The sequence below is a fragment of the Rhinolophus sinicus genome, linkage group LG04 (genome assembly GCF_036562045.2).
Source record: "Rhinolophus sinicus isolate RSC01 linkage group LG04, ASM3656204v1, whole genome shotgun sequence".
Taxonomy (NCBI): domain Eukaryota; kingdom Metazoa; phylum Chordata; class Mammalia; order Chiroptera; family Rhinolophidae; genus Rhinolophus; species Rhinolophus sinicus.
The window spans coordinates 184,425,423-184,450,992 of NC_133754.1; the positions used below are offsets into that span (position 1 = coordinate 184,425,423).

Consider the following 25,570-nt stretch of genomic DNA (forward strand, 5'->3'; position numbering starts at 1 on the left):
CTCAAATCTCTGATGACAAGTCATATTTTTGATTGACAAGTGATAACAAGTCACAGAATTTTATGAAAGCTATAGCAGTCAGATGAGACGAAGTGGAGGAAAAGTTCCAGTTCTCCTTAAAGTAGGACCTGTTTCTCATTCTACTGTGGTGTGACCTCTGTTTTGCCAGGCATGTGTGTTGGGGGCCTGTATACCAGGCACATGTGGGTCACTGGTGGGATCTCAGCTTCCCCCATCCTGTTCCTGTGGGATCCCTCCTTGCTGGGCGTCAGTCCCTGCAGCTTCTTTGGAGATCCGGAGTCATTCCGCCTACTTCCCAGGGGTGTTTTGGAGATCAAATAAGAAACGATTAGGGACAAGGCCGCACAGTATTGAGAATTATTGACTGATTAACTTTTGCAGTTCCTTTGTTTATCAGAAGCTTAAGACTTACAACATATTTATTGTTAATTCTGATATTTAATTGGTTACTCTTTTCCCAGCACTTTGGAAACATAATATTTACCACCTAGAAATTCTGCTACCTAGAAAATGTCCTACAATGTGTCTTAAATATTCTTCTTAACATTTCGATGGAACTGATTTACCATGCCGGTCAGTTTCTATGAGAGATTTAACAGTTGGGACTGTACTGTCCAGAAGACGCGAGTGGGGCCAGGGTATGTATTTGGGAACTGGGGAGGCTGCAGCCGGGGAAGTTGCAGGTGCTGCGAGAGTATCCAAGTGCTCGCTCTGAATGGGCGATGTGTGCGTGCGTTCCAGCCTCTGAGGCGCCAGATTGCGAGCTTTCTCTGAGGGCTCGATTTTAATCAACCTGAGCTGCATCTCACTCCCACCCAGGTCTGGATCATCTCAGTTGTATATGTTCAATTCCCCTCACACATCCTCCTTAGCCAGGAGTTATGCTGGGAGTCAGGAGAGGTGTCAGAGCTGGGAGGAGTGTTTCCTTCATGTTTACTTTCTGGGAATGTACCACCTGTCATTGGCAGCATCTCTGAATAGGATGCCACATACCAGCAACGCTACAGTACGGTCCTTTCAGGTTCACAGCATGGAACCCAGCAGCCAAACCGGTTGCACATCTAATCCTTTGTCGCACCCTTTGTATGACGTCCGAATAAGAAAAGGTGTCAAAATCATGGAAAACATTGCTTTCTCCCTTTTTTTATTAACAGTTTCTTTTTAGGTATCATTACAATCCGTAAAATTTACCGTTAGTGTACAATTCAATGATTTCTAGTAAATTTACAGTGTGCAGCCATCACCACAGTCCAGTTGGAGAACTTTTCCATCACCTTAAAAAGACCCCTCTTGTCCCTTTGCAGTTAATCGTACCCCCTGGCAGGCGCTCATCTACTCTGTCTCTCGATAGAGTTGCCTGTTCTGCACATTTCATGTAAATGGAATCGCATGGTATGTGCTCTTTTGTACCTGGCTTCTTCCACTTCACAGCATATTTTTCAGGTTTATGTAATTGCAGCGCATATCAATACTTTGTTCCTTTTTATTGTTGAATATTATTCCACTCTTTGGAAATGCATTTTGTTTATCTGTTCACCGATGACATGCAAGCCTTTCTGTCGATACGTGTTTCATTTCTCTAGGGTAGATTCTTAGGAGTAAAACTGCTGGGTCTGGTAGTAAGTTTATGTTTAACTTTTTAAGAAACTGCCAAACTACTTTCTAAAGTGGCTGTACCATTTTACATACCAGCACTGTATGAGTGTTCCATTTTCTCCACATCCTCACCAGCACTTGGTTTTATTTGTGTTTTTGATTATAATTCTTCGAGTGGATGTGGCGTAGTATCTTACTGTGGTTTTAGTTTCCGTTTATTGAATAACTAATGATGCTGAGCGTCTTTTCATGTGCTGATTAGCCATTCATTTTTCTTCTTTGGTGACATGTCAATTCAAAATTTACCCATTTTTCCTCCCTTCTTCCATCCCCCTCCCCCACACTCTGGTTCAAGCCGTTGTTTCTCAGTCTAGTTGTGTAGGACCCAGCTCCCTGGCCCACGCTGGTGTTGTGAGCCTTGCGCTCCCCCGGCTGAGGCAGTTGGTCGCTGATTGTTGGGGCTGCTCACAGCAGCTCTCGCCGGCTGCCAGCCACTCAGGGTGGCACACGGTAGCCGGCGGCAGCACACAGCAGCCCGTGGCAGCTCATGCCAACCTATGGCTGCTCACGGCAGCCCAGCTCCAGGGAGACCCGTTGTTCACAATCTTAGCTGTAGAGGGTGCAGCTCACTGGCCCATGTGGGAATCGAACCAGCGACCTCGTTGTTAGGAGCACGGAGCTCCAACCACCTGAACCACCCGGCCAGGCCAGCCCCCCAAAATTTACCCATTTTTAAAATTGGTTTGTGTACTGTCTTATTATCGAGGGTAAGAGCTCTCTGTATTCTGGATATAAGTTGTTTATCAGATAGATGCTAGAACACACGAGGTTTTTGTCTTGCTCGCACCAGCACCAGAGCCTGGAAAGGAGGACAGTTAGTAGTAACGATCCTTGCGTTGCGAGCGGGACCTTGCGCTGGTGTTTCACAGGGATTAGTTAAGCCGTTTTCTAAAGGTTACAGAAGTTTTTCAAATGCTTGCTCTCCAATTAATAATTTTTAATAGCTAGAGAAAAGGAACAGCTGATTTGGGGAATTCTTGGATTGCGAGTTAGAGCTGGGTGATCCTTTAATATTATCACCATTAAGACTGAATGCTTGTTATAACATATGCAGAATACAGCGATTTAAACAAGCGAGGTGTTTCTTTCTCTCTCCTGTACCAGGCTGACATTAGCCGTTCTGCATGTGCATGGAGGAGGCACAGGGACAAACTGACCTCCTGTCTTGTTACTCTTTAAGATGTGGGTTCTACCTCAGGATCCAAATGGCCGCTCTGGCCGTCCTGACACCTTGCAGGCACTGGAAGTAGAAAAGGAGACGGAGCCATTCCTTTCAAGAACCTGACCCAGACGTCGCATGGATCATTTCTACTCACATGCCATTGGTTAAAACTTAGTCACGTGCTAATGCCCACGTATAAGAGAGACTGGGAAATGTGGTCTTTATTCTGGGGCAGAGTGTCCATCTGAAACTTAGGGCTTATGGTCTAACACTTAAGGGTTGAAGGCGAGAGAAGAGAACAGATGTTGGGGGCCATGGTTGGCTTTGGGGGTTCCTGTAACTAGTCTGTGTGGGATTCCCATTCATTTTTCGTTAAAGAAAGTCTAGTGGATAAGCATTTGTTGGCCTGAACCATATTTAGGAGTTACGGCAGCACATTCTTCATGGCGAAGTAGCCGTAGATACAAACTATTAGTGCTTGGGGAATGTGACTATACATCTTACATACCAGCCGGTAGGAGTGCTGGCAAACGGGGGGACAGCTTCTGCCAGGTCGACTTTTGAAAGCGGAGCTCTTGGTTTTGTAGTTTTCTTTTCAAGTGGCTGTTTTCCTCCTGATGTCACCACAGTGCCACTTAATGTGCAGTTTCTCCAATAACTGTAGCTATTCTTGTCTGGTTGATATGTAGTTCTGGATTCATGTGCCAGATCTGTCGCTTTAGGAGGAAGAGCAGTGAGTGCCGTTTCGTTAGAGATGCCATTGCTTCTCTAAGGACAGCAGTCATTTTTAACAAGTGTAGGGAAGAAAACTTCTGGATGCATTTGTGCTTTGTGAGTGTTTAAAACTTTGACAACATTAATTGGTACTGCATGATCTGAAGAGCCAGACATTAACTCTCCTGAGTGCTTCACGTCTAGGTTTTCAGGCCTGGGTGAGAATTACCAAGAAATGCGCTTTCCCGGGTGTAGCTCTGGGTTGCTGGGAGAGTCTTAAGTACCAGGGGATCCCGTACTTTTACAGCCCATTTCAGCTGCCCCAGAGATAACTTGGATAAACATGGGCTCCTCCACGTACCTCCTAATCCCTGCTGGGTCTCCCGCTGTGGGGAGGTTCAGACAACTTGTTTTCTTTCCCTTCTAGCCCTTCTCTCCACACTCCCCTCCAGCTGCCTTCTTCCCCCACCCCCAGAGTAATGTGATCTCCTAGGCCTGGTCTGCTGCTTTCGCAGATTCTTTTAGTCTTAGAGAAAGAGAGGAAAAAAATTAACCACTGGTTTTCCAGTTCAAAGTTAACAAAACTGTGAAGGCCGAAAACAGTGCCAGGGCTTGAAAAGAAAAGGAGTAGTGCTTGTAAATAAGCGATGCCTGAGCTTTTACCAATCTTTTCTACTTAAGTGCTCTTAAATTTACCCTCTTAGAAAGATCACAGTTTGAGGCCTTTAGGTTTATTGCAACTTGCTATTTTTGATTTGTTTGTTTTGTAGATCTTAATCTTTATGCAATATTCAGATTAAAAGCAAACAAATGACTTTTTGTGATTTTTAAAATAAAATTCTGTGGCATTTATTCTAAAAGTTAACCAAAGTAAAGGGACAAAGAATTCATGAAAACGTACAAAACCTCTTTAAGTTGAATTCAATCACTTAGAGATTAATAAGAATATCCTAAACTATTTTTTGCTTAATAATATATCTGTTTATAACTTAACTTTAAGTTTAAGTTAAGTGACTGGATTTAAGAATTCAGGGTTTGGTTGTTTCTTCACCACCAGCGATATTAAGATTTGAGACCTGTAGTTTGCAACAAATCTTAAATAGGTTTTCAGCCTGGTGTCCTGAAACTGGTCTTAATTATGGGTACCTAGTGGGTGTCATACCAAGAGAGTTTGGAAATCTGGGTTCCTCTCCTGGCTCTGCCACTGACCTGCTGGGGATGGAGATAAAAGGGGTCTGCCTGTGCCTCAGCTGTCTCATGTGCAAAATGGGCAACGCACATTTCGATTAGGATGATTAAAGATTGCAGACCCCTTTTATCTTCATTCCCTTCCCAAACCCCACTGAAATTATAGGTAAAAGATTTTCTAAAAAGTGAAAATACATAAGAACAAAAAGAACCCAAAAGGATAAGTGGCTAAGAGAGGTGAACACATTTTCGGAAAATGGCGGTCAAGACTCAGCAGAACTGAGGAAGCTGAAGCCTCCCCTCTCCTGAGAGAGACCTGGGTTAGCAGTGAGCCAGTTTGCTTGTAAGACCCTGAGGGGGAAATCAGAAGTTAGAGGCGTTTAGGACCACAAAAAGCAGGGGGTGGTGAGGCCTGTAATTGAAATCAAAGGGATCAATTTAAAGTCTGTAAAAGGAGTGTTTAGATTTTTCACACCCTTCCCAACCCTGTACAGCCAGATGCCCACCTCTCCTTCCCACCTACCTGAGACTAGAGGTATTGTATTGAGAAATCGCCCTATAAAGTCTCTGGACTGAGGGACATTACCCCCAGCAGGGGTGGTGATAAGCCATTGGGCTGAAAATAGGGTGGGCTAGAGCAGATTTTTTTTTTAAAAAAGGCTGCATACTGAATAGTGACATTCTCAGCCTGCTCCCAATACCTGTTAGCCAGGGCTCTAACAGAGAGGAGTTGGAAAGATTCTTTTGTTGGGAAAAAGAAAACCAAAATTGAATGGCCCTAGAGAAAAGCCCATTTGGGGATTCTCTTGATGAAAAGGTCAGCTCACCACCTCCCATCATTGAAGTCGACCCGTTGTCGTGCCCCTTCCATGCTTGCTTTGTGGTTCCTTACTCATATATGACATAATGAATGGACAGCCACATTTCTCTAAACATTAAAGTCTCTAACATGATAGAGAAAGGGTAAAACAAATTCACTGAAAAAAAGAACTTGGTGAAAATGAAGACAATGTAGGAAACAGAAGAATTCAGAACTTTGCTATCCTCAGAGAGATTGCAAACCTCAAACAACAGTATGTTGTTAAAAACAACAATCAGAATAAGAATGAGCTCTTCAATACTGAAAACATTATAGCCAAAATTTAAAATTCACTTGGAAATTAGCCTATCTCAGAAAGCAGAATATAGAGACAAAGGCATGGACAGAAAGAGAGAACAGGTAAGAAAATTAGAAGCTCAGTCCCAAGGCTTCAGTAATTATCTGGTAGGAATTCCAGAAAGAGAGAACAGAAAGAAAGTGGAGGAGAATTTAGGAGACAATAAGTATTAGGAAAAATTTCAGAGCTTAGTGAAGTGTTTTCTAGAGCTAAATGACTTAAATCTTTGAATTGTATTGGCTCCCTGAATGCCCAGCATAATACTGTTAATATATGAAGAAAGACTCATTTCAAGACATATTGTGAAATTTCAACACCAAGAATATTAGAAGATCCTAAAAGCTTCCAAAGAGAAAAGCAGGTCATCAACAGATTAGGAATCACATAAAACTGCATTTCTAAATACTGGAAACTAGAAGGTAGTGAAGAAATGCCTTCAAAATTAAGTGGGGAAGATTATTTTCAACATAGAATTCTATACCCAGCCAAACTGTCAGAGTAGAATAGAAGAAAGGCTTTTTTTAGATGCACCTACTCCCAACCCCCAGGAAGCTACTGGACAATGAAATACAGCAAAATGAGGGTATAAGTCAATAAATAAAACTGAGAATATTTTAAGTGTTTTAGTATTTGGAAAAAATACCACTAAGTGTTTGACAGATCTTTTAAATATTTGGAGTGAAAATAGTAATAGGTATACAGAAGACTAATCAAATGAAAACAATCAAGACAATTAATATCTGCAGGATAAACAAAGTTATGTAATAAAGGAAACATTCATAGTATATTATTGGTAGTGCAGTGAAGAATATTTATATCATAGTAATGTAAACTCTATTGATTTAGCCAAAATTGTGATTTTACTGTTTTGGGAGGTTGGGGATGGTGATAGCCTAATAATACTACAGTAAGTTAATATATAATGTGAAAAGCTGATGAATCCAGAAACACAATATGAGGATATTAGTTAGAAATCTGGGGAAACAGACTGGGGAATGGAGTAAGGGACTGCTGTTTTTATTACAAGACTTTTGGTACAACTTGATTTTTAACCGTGTATACGTTACTTTGATTGTTAATAAAAAATAATTAATACAAAATAAAATGGGCATACAAATAATATTAGTTTCCTCTTGGAGAAAAATTATTGTTTAATAGTTCGGTTTGACTTATTAATTATAAAAATAGAATAGTCTTACCACAGTAAGATTTTCTAGAAAGTGGATTTACTCTAAGGCCGTTCAGTGAGAACTGTAGCCCTGGGAATAGCAAGGGACTAACAAATTATCAGTGTCATCTGAACGACAGTCCTACGTGTGGCCTGCACGTGGGCCATGTCCTGGGCCTGAAATTGGCTCCCATTAAAGATGTGGGGTGAGGAGCGTGTGTTTTGCCACAAAGTGTGGTTGTGAAACTTTGGCTTTAGGGTGAAAAATCGGGCTCTGTGACGTTTCAATCTTAGTTGCTACTCTTATCCCATAGCTAGTGTTTCTTTCCCTTAGTAAAATGAATTGATTTCCTTGTCCCTTGGAAAACCTCCAGACTGCTTTCACTCCCTCGGACTGTTTTTCTCTGAATCATTTTCACATATCACATTTGTTAATTTTAGCTTTTGATTCAGTCCCGGTAAGACTCAGGCAGGAACACAGGCAGACCGTCCCCTGACACAGTAAGAGTCCTCTTTTGGAAATAACAATAGCTACTGTTTATCGAGCACCTTTCATACATTATTTCTAATCTTCATAACCCTGTGAGATGGCTTCTCTTACGACCCCCTCCCCCCAGTTTTACAGATGAGAAAACTGAGGCTCAGAGAAGTAAAGTGACTTGCCCAACCCACCACAGTGAATGGCAAATCTGAGACTCAGAACTGGGCTGCGTGACGTCGTAGCTTCTTCAGCCTCTGCTGCTCTGCCTTCCCCTGGTCCCTGGTTTGCCCAGTCCAGAGTCACCAGGCCTTTGCGACACTTGACCTTGTAAGTTGTGCTAGCTCTGAAAACGTGTGAAACGTGAAGAGATGCATGTGTGTCCTTCTCCAGTAGTGGCAAACGTGGGTGTGATCGATGTGATCAAGCCGCATTCTCCTTCAGCTGGACACACAGGGGACCCAGGGAGCTGGAGGACCCTGCAGGCTCTCCGAGCAGTGCGCAGACTCAGAGCAAGTGGGCTTTCGGGCATGTGCATGTGCCTTGTCCTTTTCTCCTAAAGTTACAGCTGGGCTGGAAGCAGTGAAGGGGTCAGTCAGATCGGGGATCATCTGGTCCTGGGGGGTCTCAGACCAGGCCCCACAGATTCTCCTCCCTGCCTTCCCCTCCCACCCCGCCCTGCTGCTCCCAGGCTGAGCCTCAGCATCCTACCTCCTTCCTCCTTCCCTCCACCCACTTCTGTGGTGGGCCCCCTCCCCCACCTTTTTAACATAGGCCTGAACTCCAAACTTAAAAAAAAAAAATTCAATCTTTATCCTAAAATCTTCAGGGAAGAGTCCCCTTTTGGTAACTTGTTCTAGAGTTATATTAGGTTGGTGCAAAAGTAATTGCGGTTTTTGCAGTTATTTTTAACCTTTTAACCGCTATTACCAACCTAAATTCAAAAATTGCTTTCAAGTGAATAAATTTTGGAAATATCTATTGCTGTTTGTCCTATTCCCAGTGAAAAAAAGCAGCAGCTCCTCCCTTTTCCAAAACAGTGGTTTTCAAACCTAAGTAAGCACACAGATTATCTGGGGAACTTGTTGATAAGATACAGTCCATTCCACATATTCTGGAATGCAGAGCAAGAAGTCTGCATTTTAAGCAAGCACCACAGGTGATTCAAAATAGGGTGTTCCTGGACCACACTTTTAGAAACAGCTCAGGTCACATTAATTGAGGACCTTTATTCTGTCTTTCTTAATTTAATTAGGGAATATTGGGAAACAGTGTGTTTTTCCAGGACCCATCAGCTTCATGTCAAGTCGTTGTTTTTCAATCTAGTTGTGGGGGGGCGCAGCTCACTGGCCCCATGTGGGACTCGAACCAGCAATCTTGGTGTTATGAGCACTGCGCTCTAACCAGTGAACCAACTGGCCGCCCGATATATTTTTAAATATTCTTAAATAGTTCTAATTCCCAGAATTGTTTTAAGACATATTTTTCCAACAGTTACAATTTTTCATTTCATCCTCTAGCTTCGCTCATATTATCCACCTTTCATTTAAATTGCAAATAATGTGCCATTTTGGAAAGTTCAAGGACTTGGCCCTACTGCCTAGCTACATGAACTTGGACAGGAATAGTTAGTGTTCCCTCCCCCCTCACCCCAGTTTCCTTACCTGTGAAATGGAATTAAACTACACAACATTCAAAGGATTGTTGTGAGGCTTGTGTCTGGCATCTATTAGGTGCACAATAAAAGTCTATTCCTTTCCCAAACTGAATGCAGCTTGACAAACAAGTTACACACTGCACAGTCTTTTTCATTTCTTTTTTCTTTTAAGTTAATGCTTTTGAGGCTTCATAAAGTCGTGTAGAGGAAATTCTTCTTGGGCCTTTCTTCATTCTAGTAAGAAGATTGAGGCTTTCCTTTATTTGCTTAAAACAGAATGCCTTTTTTATCTTGCAAGTGAGTTTCAAAAGCATCAAAACTGGATCTGGAAAGAACAGGCCAGGTCTGGTAGTGTACAGTTTGGGGATATTTTCAATATTTGTTGCTGCTAATTCGGAGTGTTTTGCCAGACCTGTTGATGCATGGTTTTGTAACTAACGTTTAAAAGATTTGGACGCAGTTTATAAAAGAGGATAAGGTCATGTTAGACCCAAGAGCAGAATATTAGTAATAATCATTAGCTTTTTTTTTTTAAAATCATTAGCTCTTTAAAATAAAGGTACATCCCAATGTAAAGTACAGCACATGCAAACAAGTATCTGGGCCTCTATTAACTGATAGTATTCAAGGATTTGGTTAGAATTGAAGACAAGCCCATTAATGTATAATTCTTGGCATTGAGTTGCTAATTTGAATATAGCCCTGCTGACTTGTTCATGTTGCCCTGAACCTTTCTTCCTGCAAGTGTAAAGCCAAAAATAACATCCAAAAGGGTGCCACCAGTACAAAGAAGGGGCAGGTGGACAGGGGCCCACCACAGACTTTAAATCGGAAATGCCATATAGTGCCAGACTTTATTATGGTCTGGTCCAAAGCCCTGGAACTTTCCAAAATGGCACCTAAACAGGTGTTGTATTTTTCAGCTTGTTTGTACCGGTGGCACCCTTTTGAATGTTATTTTTGGCTTTACACTTGGAGGTTGAAAGTTTCAAGGTGACGTGAACAAGTCAGCAGTCATTACCTGTAGGCTGTCTAGGGGACCACAGTGTCTCTGGGATCTAGACACCATCCCGTCACTGCATTTGTCACCTGGTGCCCCTGCGTCTCCAGGTGACGGGACCTGTGGACTTCCCTGACTGTCCTCGCAGGTGCTCCTGAGGCGACCTGGTACCACAGCACTAACTGGAGGTCCACTCATGCGCAGGGAAAACCCATTTGGTGCATTGGTACCATTGTTATCATTTGGTACATTGATCAGAATTTGGCAGGGCACTGCTAGAAAGTTAATGACACCCTCGCTGAGACCCCCTGTGATATACACTAGTCACATCCAGTCCAATCTTGAATTTTTATGTGTTATTTTTGGCAGACCTAAATGAAGATCTTCTTACTTAGCTATTCCTGGTGCACTGAAGATACTCATGTTTTTGTCGTTACTGGTTAGGCCGGAAAGTAAAACCAATGAGTCCCGCTTTGTCTCCTGGGCTGATGACCGTAGCCAGGATCTCTTCAGCAAGGCTTCCTCTGAAACCTCAGTTGACAACCTTAGTTATTTAACCAAAGATACAGATATCAAAGCTTTAATCTACTTGTAATTTATTCTTGGCTGCACGGGTGTAACCAGTCCACTGGTCAGGAGCTCGATTCTTGGATCCAGGCAAACCTGGGTTGAGTCCAGCTCTGCCTGTTTCCAGCTGTAGGACCTTTGGCAAGGCGCTTCTCTGAGCTTCAGGTTTTTACCTGGAGAATCAGAAAAATCTGTGTTGCTTACAGGAGCATTGGGCAAACGCAGTGCGGTAATGGACGGGCCGTGCTTCTCCCAAGTCTGACATACTGTGAGGTCTCACTATTTTGCGTGTTGCAGTTTAGTTATCTGACACTGTTATTAAATCTCTTTTCCTATTGTTATTGACATTTATCTGATTGTCATTAAATTGTTTGGTATGATTTGGGTCCCTGTTGTTTCCCACTGATCTGGATTCCTGGTCTTGTGCCAAGTAACACATTCTTGTGGTGGCTATTTTATAATAGGCTATGATACTGTCTTTATCAGTGCTAACCAGTTCTAAAAAGGTTTGAGCCCAACACAGGAACGAAATGGGTTTTAAACAATGGTGCCCCATGACACTTGCCAAACAAGGAAAAAAGTCTCTCTTGAAGGAAATGAGGCAAAGAAGGGATGTGGGCTTTGCCTCTGAAGAGTTCTCATTGGTGGAGACTCCATTCCCTTTACATATAATCAGAAGTTACGTTTGAATGTGAACTCGCAGAGCTCTTTTTTCCAACCGCCTCCTAGCCTCAGTGTAGGGTTTGACAAATGTGTCACATACTTGTGTAGCTGTCATGTGGGTTCCAGCTGTCTGATTATTCATTCCTTAGACGCCCATTGAGTTAGCCTTAATCATCGTAAGCTCACTTAATGTAAATGAAGCCAATATTGGTCATTCCAGAGGAATCTGCATTATTCACCAGCGTTCTGGGGACCTAGGCTTTGCCAGGGGGCCGCGTACGGTGGAACTGGGCCCTCAGCGGTGCAGGTTGGGGGCGGCTCAGGCAACGGAAGAGACGCCCGAGGTTTCCCAAGCGGTGCGAGCACCTGCGCTCTCCGGCAGCCGACAGCCGGGGTCTTTCTTGGGGGTGTTAGGACCGCACTTCTCAACGTTGAGAACCACGAAGTGCTGTGCTTACAAGAAAACCTCCTGTTGCCTTAGAAGTTGGCCCCAGCTGGGTTTGGGACCGCGGTAACGGTCTGGAGCCGGCCTGGGCCTCGCGAACGCCGGGAGGGGGTCCGGGCGCGGCGCGGAGGGGGTTAAGACGGCGGGGGCGGGCCTCGCGGGCCGGGGCTCGGGGCCCTTTGTTAAGAGGCGCGTCCGGAGCCGAGGCGGAGACGCGGCCGCAGCCCTGGGCGGACGCGCGGGGCGGCGGGGAGGCCGCATGGCGGGGCCGCGGGGGCCCGGGAGGGCGCGCGGGGCCAGCGGGGCGAGCCGGGCTTGAGCCGCGCGGCGCAGGAGAGGGGGCGCCGACCCCCACGCCGCGGGCACGCGAAAATGTTGGAGATCTGCTTGAAGTTGGTGGGCTGCAAATCGAAGAAGGGGCTCTCGTCGTCCTCCAGCTGCTACCTGGAAGGTAAGCGCCGCAGCGGCGCCGGGGGAGGGTCGGGGCGGCCGCGCGGCCACCGGCCGGGCCTTCCTAGGCCTCGCCCGCCCGCCCGCCCGCGCGCCGCCTCCGCGCCCTCCCACCTCCTTCCCCCTTCCTCTCCCTCTCCCCCTTCCTCTCCCTCTTTCTCTTTCTCTTTCTTTCTCTCGGCCGCCCCTGGACGCTGCGGGCGGGTGCGGGGCTCTGGGGCCCGCGCACTAACCCCGGAGGGCCCAGCGGCGGGGCTCCGCCGGAGAAAGTCCGAGAAAGCAAACTGTGCAGGCCTGAGCGGCCTGTGAGCCCGCGGGGGGGCTGCCCTCCGCTAATCGGGAATTACGTGTCAAAAAGGTCGACCGTGTTCGTGAAACATGATCTTCATTAAGCGTCGTGTACAAAGGCAACACGGCTCGACCATTTATGGTGCAGACATTCAAGGGATCGTGCCGTCCCCCATCCCCACCCCACCCTCCACGTACCTACAGACCAGGAAGAGGGCTTAGACTTTTGCTCTCTTTTCGGGGGAGAAAAGAGAAATTACCCCCGATTCTAAGAAGGCTTTTGAATGAGTACAGAGTGGTGGGGGTCGGGGGAAGCTCATGTTAGGTTTCTTCAATAAAGCTCAGAGCAGTTCACTTTTTTCTTCTTTCCATCCTTTCTTTTTTTCTTATCTAATTCCATTCCCCCCTTTCCTGTTATTTGTCTTCCATTTTCTTTCCTAGTAAGGTGACAGCTGAAATTTCAAGATCTGAACTTGATCTGATTCGGGGACTGGTCATCCCAGGCTATTGCCTTCAGCAGGGAAGGCTAATTGTGATTGAGAGATGTAATCGTGCTTGCATTTCTCCATCGTTTTCATTAGGACTTAAAGTAGGAATAGAAATGTAAAGCTCATTTTAGAGCAAGGATTTCTGCTATAGTGCCAGGAAGTTGTAATATTTTTCTTTTTAAAACGAAGGAGAAATAAACAGGCTTCATTAATTGTCTAAACTCCTTTCCAACTTTTTGACTTGAGGGCCTGCCTGGAGTCACATGTGCAGCTCCAGCACCAGTGTTACTGGTGAAACCTGTTTGTCCTTCTTGCCACCACGTGTGGACATCAGTCCCTTTCCCTCTCTGGGATTAGGGGTCACAGAGAAGTCTCATCAGATGGAGTGGGCATTTGGAGGGAGGAGTTGGCGTATTTGTCCCCTAAAAGTTGGCATCTGAGCAGCCACAATCATCTTCAGTTAATACGTGGCTTGTTTTCCAAGTTGCTCAGAATTCTGCACACATTCTCACTTACATCTGTAACGAGTTACTGTTAGGCACTATCATCTCCATGTTGCAGATGGATGCGGAGGCCAGTAGATGAATGGACTTTTGTAACTGCAGAGCTGGAGGAAAGTGTAGGTCACAGCAAAGCCGTGACATTGTTCTGTTTTCCTGGGGGGAAGATTGAGTGCCTACCTGTCTGGTTTAATTATTGTTTTTTGGGGAAAATTTTAAAGTGTCTTATTTCTCAAGTCTCAAAAAAATAAAATGCTAGTACAGCTGACGGCCTTGGGTTACAGCTTCATCTAGGAAGGTATCACTGTAGGAATTCTTTATTACTGAGTTTTCCTTATTTTGTTGTTGTATTTAATTGGAGAAAGTCAATGAAATTATTGTTTTGTAGTTCAGAGAATTGAACAATCCTCTGATCGTTTCTTAAAGAGTGAATGTGCTGTTAGTCTCTTAGGAAAAACAGTTGCCAACATCTGGCTAAGTAATCCAGCCTTTCAGTTTCTACTGACATCCTAACTCAATCAATCAGTGTTTATTGACACCCACTGGGGCCCAGTCATCACAGGTCATGGAGAGAATTGAATATGGTCAAGTTTTCCATTCTATCGAAAGTTCAGCTATTAATGCAACTATGACCATGCTGCTACTTGCTACTCAGGCCTGGTTGTCAAAGCAATTATTAAATGCTTACTGTGTGCCACGCACTGTTTCAGCATTCTGTGATTTCATTTGCTTACTTCTCAGGATGGCCCTGTGGTTTCCATTTTATAGATGAGGAAACTTGTCTGAGGTAACAGCTAGCAAGTGATGGTGCTGGGATTTGAACCCCTGCTGTCTGGCTCCAAAGGGCCAGGTCGTAGCCACTCTATATGCTCTGTGGACCAGGACTGTTTATCTCCTTTAGAACTCGCGGTGAATGTTAAAATGGTATCTTCAGAAGCACTAATGCCTGAAATGAGGGTAGTCTTTCTTTCTCTTCTGGAAACGTAATATTGGTAAAAATGACTACTTTTAGCTGTATAATTAATTTTTAAAAAATATATATTAAAATAGCTGTACATGATAAAATTCTAAAAGGGTATTTAGTGAAAAGTCTCCTGTCTAGTTTCCCTCCCCAGAGGCACTTAGGGGTTTCTTGTGAGTCCTTCTAGAAATATTTTATGCATATGTAAGCATTTGTAGCATTTGAATTTTGGGCTTCAACTTTGTGAAAATGTGTACTTATAGCGGTATCTATTCCCCATGACCACATTTAGCTTTACAATCTTCGGTCTACTCCACACTCTGAATTTTCTGATTGTTTCTTTCCCCTAGAAATGTGAAAGGAAGCATGAAGCTTAGCCATTTGAATTCACTTATTTCCACTTTACTTTTATTTGTTCATATGTTTGTATCTGCCTACATTGTACATGAATATTGTACATGGGCTTGTAAGTTCCATACTGTGGAATCAAAAACTAATGTCTGTGAAGTGAACTCTTCTTGAACTTTCAAATTTTATTTTAAGGGCCCCTTTTAAACGTTTCTTTTCAGCAGTTAACTTTCTGGTGACTACTTCACGCGGTACCAGCCACACAGATACCCTTTAAGAACTTGTGCTTTGGAGAAGCTTGTGCTGTCTTTCTCAATAATCTCTCCTGAGGTCATCAAATAGTTCTCCTGTTTAGTGACAAAGAAAATCTGAGGCTCTTTCTGTAGCCTAGTAGAAAGCCCAACAGTCCTTCCCATGTGGCAGTGTTAGCATTGTTGGGTATTTATGATGTGACAGGCCTCGGAGGGCAGCCCGGCAGCCTCAGTTCTCGTACCAGCTGTGAGGCTTTCTTCTCTTTCTCTTTCTTCTCTTTCTTCTCTTTCTCTTTCTTCTCCTTCTTCTCCGTGAGGAGAAGAGGAGGAAGGAAAAGGAACTCCGTTCACTTTGGTTGGAGTACTTCTGAATTTAGAGTCAGGAGATCCTGCTTTTGGTCTGACTTCTCTCAGCTTTTCTGTTCCCTTACCTGTGAGACGGAACAGGCAGCCTCTGGCCAGCCCACCGTAGCGGACTTTTTTGAGGCTTTATGAGATGATGCAAGTGAAAGTTTTGAAATGAATCAAGTGCTAAATGTATGTATGTATACCGACACAGGGTCGCTTTGAGACGTCCTTAAGTCCAGAGAGTTCTATGACGAGGGTATTGCTAAGGTGCCATTCTCATGTGAGGCACACAGCTCTGGAGCAGGCCAGCCTGGACCCAGGTGCCATCCGTGCTGCCCACTGACCGGGCACATTGCTCGCTCTCTGAGCCTCCGTGTTCACCTTTGTGAAATTAGGCTCACAGGTAGTCCCTGCCTCGTTGAGTGGGGAGAGTCACAGGAGAGATTTCATTTAAATTGTTTAGCACAGAGCAAGATGTTAGCTGTTATTTTAAACAAACATTTGGCAGTCTAAAATGCTGGCATTGCCCATTTCTCTTTGGCTGAAGTGATGATATAGAATTGAGCTGAACCCACCCCTATTTTTTGTTTTAACAAAATAATTTGTTTCCCAGTTTGTTTTGGTGTATATAATTAATATTTCCTGTTTTGGGTTTTAAGGAGAAGTATCTTCCCTTCTTCTGACCCTCTCTTATTCCCATGATGACTATTTTAATTGTGGAAGAAAGAAAAATCCCATAGTTGGCATCTTATTTCTTTTCTCCAGAGGCAGGATTCCCACAGCGCCAAACATGTAAAAACTGAAAATTTCATACTGCTTATTACCTTGTTGTAAAAACAAGATGTAATTTTGCCAGTATAATCACTGGTCTGAAATAGAAACAGGAAAAATTATTGATGGATAAGTCGTTAAGATATATAACAATATTGTACAACATGAGTATAGCTAACAGTACTGTACTGTGTATTTGAAAGTTAAAAAGAGAGTAGATCTTAAAGATTCTCCTCACAAGAAAAAAATTGTAACTAGGTGTGGTCATGGATGTTAACTTATTGTAATCATTTTGCATTATATACATATATCAAATTAGTATGTTGTATACCATAAACTTATACAATGTTATATGTCAATTATATCTCAATAAAACTGGGGGAAAATATATAATAAGAACCAAAGATCAAACGGGACATTGGAAGAGTTTAACTTTTTCTCTGTAATGATGGGTCATAATAAACACAACATTTTATAAAATTCCTTAGTTAGCTTTTTTTTTTTTTTAACTTTTTTTAATGGACAATGTTAAACCCATAACAAAAACAAACAGCATAATGAACTCCCTTGTACTCATCACCCATAGCTTTAATTATTATCAGCTATGGCCAATCTTGTTTTCCTGCCTAGTGAAGTTACAGTTCCAAAGCCATTGGAAGAACAGCTTTGCTGCTTACTGACTTTTGGGAGCCTCACTTTGTCCTCAGATGATGAGAGTTGTTCTCCAAAGTTTGTTTTCAAATCTTTCTTTCTTAATCCACGCCATCAGGACTTTGTTATAGTCTCTGTGTTGGGTGGTGGTGATAGGGAGGACAGACAGACAGACAGATGAGGGAGACAAACAGGTGGGATTAGAGGGAGGAAAGGGAGATGGAGCCAAAGGGGGAGATACAGACAGACTGGGAGATGAAGACAAAAAGACATGAGACAGGAAAGGGAAAACAAGATGAGAGGGATGGCAGACAGGGACAGAGGAGAGAGAGAAAAAGCGCAAGGGCGGGCAGAGGAGTGCAGGAGGACAGGCAGCTGACGGGTGGGTAAGTGGAGGCAGAGGCAGAGGCGGAACTTCAGCTCTCTGCTTCCATTTCCTGCCGTCAAAGGCAGGATGGTAGCGCCCGGTAATGGGTTGTGGGAATTTAGTGCAGATCAAGTACATAGTACGGGGCTGGCGCTCAGTAAGGGATCAATAAATATTAGCTATTATCCTGTCACATTGAGTTGCATAAACGTTCACCTCATTACTCTTGAATTCTCTTTAGAGACCTAATCCTTATCGATTTTAGCAGTCCTCACGTGTAGCTAATAGCATGGCACATTGAGTACCTCAAGATGGAATCTAACGGCAGGCCAGGAATAGCATTAGCCGTTGCCTTTCGGAGCCAAAATACCTTCTCTTGGTCATTTCAGTTACTCAAGTTAGCCATAGAAATAATAACAGCTAAAGAGACATCCTGGGGAAATTGCCTGCCATTGGGTTGCCCCTTTACTCCAGTGACGGGTCTAAACTGACCCAGGAGTCCTTGATGACGCTTTAAAGGAGAACAGGATATGTGAAACGCATGCTTTCAAACCATCCTGGGCCTGGCAGGCAGAGGGGAAGGCTTTCGTCTGTTGCAAATGGCCTGTGACAGAAGAAAAATGCTTTTCTGGTTAGCACGCTCACTGTGGAGTTTGACTCTGGGCCGTGCAGGGACTCACGAAACCGTTTCTCCCCCACAGACAGACGGTGTAGGGAGGCGTGGAGCTCTCACCATGCTGCCTGCCTGTCAGGCGGCGAACAAATCCTGTTTCTGTTGAAAGCGCAGAGAAATGTCCTTCTATGTTACACCTTGTTTTAAGGACTTTGGCCGTGGTTTGCATTCCATTAAAAAAATGTTAGCATTTCCTAGACCTTCATAAAGGTTTTCCCGGTTGCGTTTGCTTTTCATCTTTCCTATCTGTCATTTCTGCCGTTCTCGGCTAGCAGATAATTGAGGTGCAGTCCTGAGTCATGACTTACGTTTTACCTTGTTGCTGAAGACAGACAAATGCAAGGTGTTCCCCATAGAAGTTCATTTTAGTGAACATGGGGCCGTGCTGCATGGCCTGCATCGCACAGGGCAGGTGCTGAAGACGGATTCGAACCTTGGTCTCTGCCTCTAAGGCGTTTACCTCATTGTGGAAACGAGAAGTAATTGCCTGTTGCCCTAGTGCCAGGTACCACACCGCGCACTCATGCACTGCACGCAGGGTGCCTTTGGCCCTCCAGCAGCCCGGCACTGAGGCTCAGAAACGATCACCTTCCAGACGAGCTGGGCTCGGCTCTGGACAAGGCTCGAGCACCCCGGACCCCAGGCTTACGGTACTGCAGGGGAGCGTGAACAGATTCCGTACCACGTGTTGCAGGGCGGTCGTACAAACAGACACTAAGTACCCAGACTAGGTGTAGGGGGGTAGTCAGTTAGGGGGAGGCCGTGGGGAGGAGGAAGGACCAGTCAGAGGTGTACTGAGGGGGAAGCGAGGTCAGGAGGATGGCGTCTGGGGAGAGTAAATGGCCCGCGCCAATTATAGGTGAGACTGCAGCGGGGTTTGCACGGGGGAAACTGCAGGGCGTTTGGGGGGCTGGAGTGAAAAGGGGGAGCCCTGGGAGAAGACGGTCCCAGCCCAGACCCTGCAGGGCCTCGTGTGTCTATTTCAGAAGCTCAGACCTCTGAAGTGGCGGCACTAGTAACAGCCCCAAGCAGTTTCTGAGGGTTTGTTACACGCTAGGAGCAATGTCTCCCATGTTATCTGCAGACTGCCTGCTACCCTGCAAGGCGCATGTTCCTCATGTTGCCATAGTAGTAAGTAGGACTGATGATTGACAGGCAGGGCCGCCTCTCAAGCTTCCTCGGCTGCCTCTTAGCCAGCAGCCACCTAGATGGGGTTTTAACAAGAGAGTGACTTGGTCAGATTTGCATTTTAGAAAGACCCCTCTGCTGCCTGGATGGAGGTGTAATGAAGGGGCCAAGTTCAGAGAGGGAAGCAGTCCAGGGTGTGGTGGGGCATGGAAAGGACAGGACTGGGACAGGAAAAGTGGCCAAGATGTGCGTGTGACTTAATGGGGTGGGGGGAGAGGAGGCGTGAATGACAGGTGTTCAGAGGAGCTCAAAAATGGCGGGTTTTCATTTTATGTGGGTCTTTTTACTCCATTTTCAATCATTGTAGATGCTTTGCAAGCTTAGTAGGTGATACAAAATCCCTTTTACTTTTTTTGCGTTTTGGTAGAGGGAGGGGAACAGGGTCTGGATATCTTCAGAAAGGTTAATATTTGGACTGCTGATAGGTTCAGAGGTTAGGGTGGAGAATTTTGTTTTCTAAAATTGACTGTCTAGGAACATTGTAATATAAAAAGATTCCGGGGGAAGTATTTTAAACCTTGGGCTAATGTAAATGACTTTTTTTTTTTTTTAACTTTTTTTTTAAAGGCGGTTTCTCTTGACACCTATTTAACTTACTGCCTGTAATGTAATAAACTTGCAGTATTTAAAAAAGAAAATGTCAAGATTTGGACTTGTCACTGGTTTATAGTGGCCTCCTTTCTCGGCCTCTCCCCATGAGATTCCTGGGTGGTACTGAACCATGAACCAGGCCTGTAGCACAGGAGTCATTGGGGTTCGGGACAGAAGTCACGGGTCTGTGTTCCTTGGATAGGGAAATACTAAAACTTTATTTCACTAACCTCTACTGAAAATTGGTATTTCATTTTTTATAGAACATAGGTAACAGCCACAGTAATCTTAGCAGTACTTCGTCACCAGGAGAAATCAGATATTTTCATATGTAGCAGTTTTGATTATTCCTTACATACACTCATCCCTACTTTGAAATGACAGCAGGTAGGATCTTGTTACATAATATGTTGATAAGGCAGCATATACCGAATGTATTAAAGCAGCCCTGTATCACAGAGTTTTAAAAAATATGTTGAGGACTGTGTCAGTGCAGCTGTTTTCCTTTGCAATCCTTTGTATTGATGCATTTACAGCCTTTATTCTGAGGAGTCCCCAGGCATCACCACAGGGTCCACGGCCCAGCACAGATGAAGACCCCCTTCCTTAGTGGCCCTGGTGGGTCAGGTGGGCCTGGGGTCCCTGTGAGTCCTGCTCCCCTGCTGGGCCCGGTCTTGTTCAGGGTGGTCTCCTTCCTCGTCCCAGTGAGCTGGCCCCTCGTAACCCCTGACCCTTGATGTTCTTATAAATCAACCCACCGGGCTGTGCTTGTCTTCGATTTGACTTTTGCTTTGAGGCCATGTAAATGTTCATTGCCTGTGGATCTCCCACGAGGAACAGGGGCCGTGTCATGATTCCTTGCGTCGTTATCACCTTGCCCTACCCCGGCTCCCCAGAAGCTCACACAGTGTTTTGGGGTGCTGGGAAAATTTTGTTCAGAGTGTGGAGTTAATGCTGAGGCTGTATTTAGCTAAACTTGTTTTTTAAATCATTTGAACTGCTCCGGTGAGGGTGTAAATTACAAAATAAAGGACCATGTAGAATGTATATAAAATGACTTTCATCAAGTTCAAATTGTGGGAAATAATACTTTTTCTCTAAGCTCACATTATAAAATGTTGTATGAGACGGTTACAAACTGACTTGAGAATAGTCTGAGCATGATCTCATCAGTTGGAACAGAGTAGGAAATAAAACACGAAGCCTTCCCTCTTTTTTGAAGGGTCTGTTTTATAGATGTTTAAATCACAGATTCCTTGAACTGGAGGATAACAGTGAAGGGCCCACAAAGGAAATAAGACCAAACCAACATGGGTTTAAATAATTGAATGTGAGCAAAAGTAAGGGGAAGCTTTATCACGTCTGACGCCCCATGCCCTCTCGCCTCCCCCACCCAGAAATGGTGGGCATCAAATGCCCACAGTGTGGCCAGTCAGGACTGAAGAGGGCGCTCCAGAGGGAACCGCGGCCTTGGGCACAGCGTCGGCGGGAAGGTGGGAAGCTTCCCAGGGGTGTTTTTCCTGGAGGTGAGTCTCCTCTGCCTCCGGGAGGGGAAGAGCCGCCAGTCCCTGGAGTTCCTGCGCGCTTTCCCTCTCTTCCTGTTGCCGGTGGCGGGTGCAGCCTCAGCAGCCGCCGCTGGAAGTCTAGACCAGATAGACCGGATCTGAGAATCTTCTGTAAACATTTTTGATCAGTGACTCACAACTTTAAGAAAGGATTATTTTGTATAAAACGATCTTTAAGTTGTACTTTAAAGACCCACACCGTTTTCTTAGAATACTGTCCAAATAAGTGAATCACACACAGGCCCAGTGAATTTTGTGGCATTTTCTAACAGTTTGATATTCTCATAGGTGGAGCCATAGCTTTTTAGAGGCTCGGAGGCGTTTTTGTAGCTGTTTCCATTCTTGGTGCTTTACTGGCTAATGAATGACTTCCTGAGTTTTGTTGGTAATGTTCGTTAATGGGATGGTGAAATAACAGTAGGGTTCTAAATGGGACGAGGGGCACTTTTGAAGATACAAATCTTAAATATATTTAAAATATGACTCAGAAAGGATGCTGCAGGAAATGTTCAGTAAATACACACACACACACACACACACACACACACACACACAAGAATAATAGCAGATGCTAAGATTTCTTTCCCAAGACTTAACAATAGCCAAAAGATCCATTGGAGGAACAGAAGAGGGGAGCTATTTGGGGCATCTTTTATTAATGAAGCCTTTGAGCTTCTTTAGGGGTCTAATTTCCTGACAGTGGGAGTGGCCAAAAGTCCATGTGTTAAGCAAGGACGATTTAAGTATATTCTGCAACGTTGGCCTTGTGAGCTGCGATCCTTTAAGGTTGACGAGCATAGCTCACTATGAAATGAAACAAGGAACTTGGCATTTATACATTGTGAGTCAATTTTGACATCAGCCTGGATTGGGAATTCACTGGAAGGGTTTGGGGTTGGACTATGGCTACACTCAGTGTCTCGATCCAGAGGCATGCATGAGCAATACTTCCCTTTGGGCTTTGGCCATTAATTTGTGGAATGGAGCAAGAACTGGAGAGGAAAATTGAGAGACTGCCTTGGATTTCCTGACGTCCTGTTGAATCAAAAAGCAGTGGGAGGCCCTTCCCTTCCTGACAGAGGCCTCGTCCCTTCCCATGAAGTTCCCAGCATCTGTCTCCATGGTAGGGACAGTCCCACTTTAACCCATATGCTAAATCCAGGGTCACCCCTGGGCTAGGATTTGCGCTCTGCCTATTCCAGGTGTTTTCCAGGCCACTTCCCCTGATTATGTAACTTTGATCAAATCCAGATGCTGCAGAACGTTTGATAGAAGAGGTCAAATGGCATTTGAGAAGAAAAGCATTTCTGTATTCATGACTTTGGTTTAATTTCCTGTGTGGGCCTGGTCTGCCAAAGTCGTATGCTCACGGCCACAAGGTTGGGACACTAGAGGGAAACACGCAAACAGTTTTTCCAGACAACTGAGAAGAGTCCCTTCTCCCCCAGTGAAGTTTTTCATGTTAGATTATCACTTATATAAGCGTCAGCTAGCTCCTATTTATAACAGTTTTTCTATTTTTGTACTTATTTTCTGATTATGAGAATAGTCCACATTCATTGTGAGAAATATGCCAAAGTAGAAAAGAATAAAGAAAAACACAAATGTTTGTCATCCCACCGCCTTGAGTTCACTACTTTTAATGGGATCATTAACACACTTACTGTTCACATTTTGGTCTAGTTCCTTCTGGACTTTTTTCAATTTTTATAAAATTGGGAATTGTTAGTATATTCCCAAGCCTTTAGATATTTTTTCCAAAAATATTTTGAATGGATTTATGAATGTATTTTATTTTATGGATAGGACCACAAACTAACTTGTATTGATCCATATTTTGTACTTTTCTGTGCTGTTATTTGAAAATCAGCATATTCGAATCATTGTGTGGATCCCTTGGGATAAATTCCTAGAGGAATATCAAAAGTTATGGAATTTTTAAAGAACTCTGTTCATATTCCCAGTTGCCCTCCTAAAATGTTACAGCAGTTTCTACAACGACTAGCGTTGTATGAGCACCCATTTCATTGAAGCCTTACACAGTGAGCCTCAAGGAAATACACCTGCCAGTTTGATGAAGAATGTGCATTTCTTTGATTACTAGCCGGTTAACACGCTTTCCATGTTCAATGGTAATTTAAATTTTTAGTGAATTGCTTATTCATGGTTTTGGTCCATTGTTCCATAGTGGAGGGATTTGTCTTTTTTCTTTTGCTATACAGGAGTTCTTTCATGTCAAGAATCCTTTGCCTAATAATTGTACTCACTATAACGCAACAGCGCAGCTCTTTTGACTTGCTTGCGCTAAACTGACTTGATGAATTGACCTGTGCTGTGCTTCCTTCCTAAAACATACGTGGTTCATGCCACAGCACACGGACAGGGCCTCTCCTCCCCCACTGCATGAATCGCAGCCACATAAAGAGCCAGTTATGTTTCTTTCCACATCTGTTTATTTCAGATATATTTGTTTTAATTATTTGGTTAATGTGAAATCCAAATGTGAAAAGAGAATTGTTTCTAGAAAAATGAAAATGAATGCTTTAGACAGACTCAAGAAAGGCAGGTAACTTTAAAAATTGCTAACGACCAGGCGTGAGTGAGGCAACTAGAGACGATGAAAGGAATTGTACTGGATTACGCAGCGAATGGCTCTGAACTCTCCCTCCACCTGCAGGAAACTGAGCCAGAAGTGACAAGATGCAGTGCAGGTAGGACGTACAGAAGAAGAGCCCAACTCTCATTGCACACCCACACTCAAAAGGACAGCCCTGGACCCTGAAGCAAACCAGTGTACATTCAGGCGGGGTGGGGGGGTGGGGCACATAGTTTAATAAAAACATGATAATTCCCCATCTTAACCGTCTTTCTTTGGTTAATCAATTCCTGATCACGATGGCGCTAGACATACTTTCAGAGCCAGTGTCAATACTCATAGAGCAGGCCTGACACATCACTAAGTCCTTTCCACATTCTAGGAAATAGTAGTGTTACCGGACCCTTACTGACTTATCTTTGCCCCCACGACTCATAAGATGAAATTACCAAGCATAGTAATGACAGAGTTTGGGATTTACTCTTTGAGAAAAACAATTCCTGAAGGTTTACTCCAGTCAGTACTACAAAAACTAGAATGGAAAGACCTTCATTATTTATGTTCTGGTTTATTCCAAAGAGATACATATATTTTTTAATTATCGGGGAATATTGGGGTGCAGTGTGTTTTTCCAGGATGTCAAGTTGCTGTTTTTTTCAGTCTAGTTGTGGGGGTCGCAGCCCACTGGCCCATATGGGAATCGAACCGGCAACCTGGTTGCTAAGAGCCTGCGTTCTAACCAACTGAGCCATCTGGCCACCCCCAAAGAGCTATTTTAAAGATCTGTTTCTGAAAGTTCTCTGGTCATGTTTCGGAAAGTTTAGCTTAGTCCCACAGATGTCTCAGGTGCCTCCAGTGGGTTGTTTGTGTTTCAGTGAATACTGCAAGTAGGCCCATCCCTGAAATGGGTGTTACTGCCCAAGAAAAGATGTGTGGGTGTCCTCTAAATCCATAGAGAGAACATTAGAACAGTTTTGTTTTGTTTGTTACCATTTGGGTTTGGCTTAAGCACGTGGTAGATCCTTCCATTCTTTTAAAATTAGAATTTTCCCCTCCCCCCTTTTAAAAGTTTGATTTCTTCTTGTAGTTTCCTTAAGTGAGTATTCAGATTTCACCCCATAACAGCCTACAACTGTTAAGATCTACTTGGAGTAGATTTGCTGGTTTCAAAGAACACTTGTGCATATTTGTCGTTATCACAGGGAAATTCTAGCGAGTTTGAGCGTAATTCAGGAAAAAAGAAAGACGAAGAAATTTCAGGGGAAAATAACGAACTGTATGACCCTGTAGAGTGAGCAATAGTTAGTCACACAGTCCTTACATAATATTCCTAAAGAGATGTTGATTAGTTTTCAACTTTTAGAATCTACCTATGCGCAAAACATGAGAGATGGTATTATTACAGCATAGAAGGAGCATATCAATTTTTGCCCAGTAAAAGCAAATGTAAAGAAAGCCATATTTGAGAATGAGCGTAGTGAGGGAAGCTGGAGGCAAGGGTAGGCTGTTAAAATCCTTATGAAGTAAACAGTTGAGAGAGACTGTCTCTAGCTGGCGGAACAAGAAGTAGAGGTGTAGGTCTGTTACTGAAAATACAAAGGTAACCAGTAGAGGATGGCACAGGAGAGATGGGAGAGGCGGAGCCGGGTTCTAGTGGT

The 25,570-nt window shown here is 44.0% G+C and overlaps 1 protein-coding gene across 4 annotated transcripts in view; it reads left to right on the top strand.

Annotated features, from left to right (window-relative positions):
- The window catches only part of ABL1 (ABL proto-oncogene 1, non-receptor tyrosine kinase), a 116,232-nt gene that overhangs the window by 61,179 nt on the left and 29,483 nt on the right, over positions 1-25,570 (top strand). Inside the window, exon 1 of one of the 4 annotated variants that reach the window (XM_074331187.1) lies at positions 12,084-12,327. The exons of 2 other annotated variants lie outside the window; for them this stretch is intronic. In XM_074331187.1, coding sequence (XP_074187288.1) covers positions 12,249-12,327 — 79 coding nt within the window. In that variant the 5' untranslated portion in view covers positions 12,084-12,248. Of the gene's footprint in view, positions 1-12,083; positions 12,328-25,570 lie in introns of those variants that run through there. One more of the 4 variants, XM_074331186.1, reaches the window with a different exon arrangement.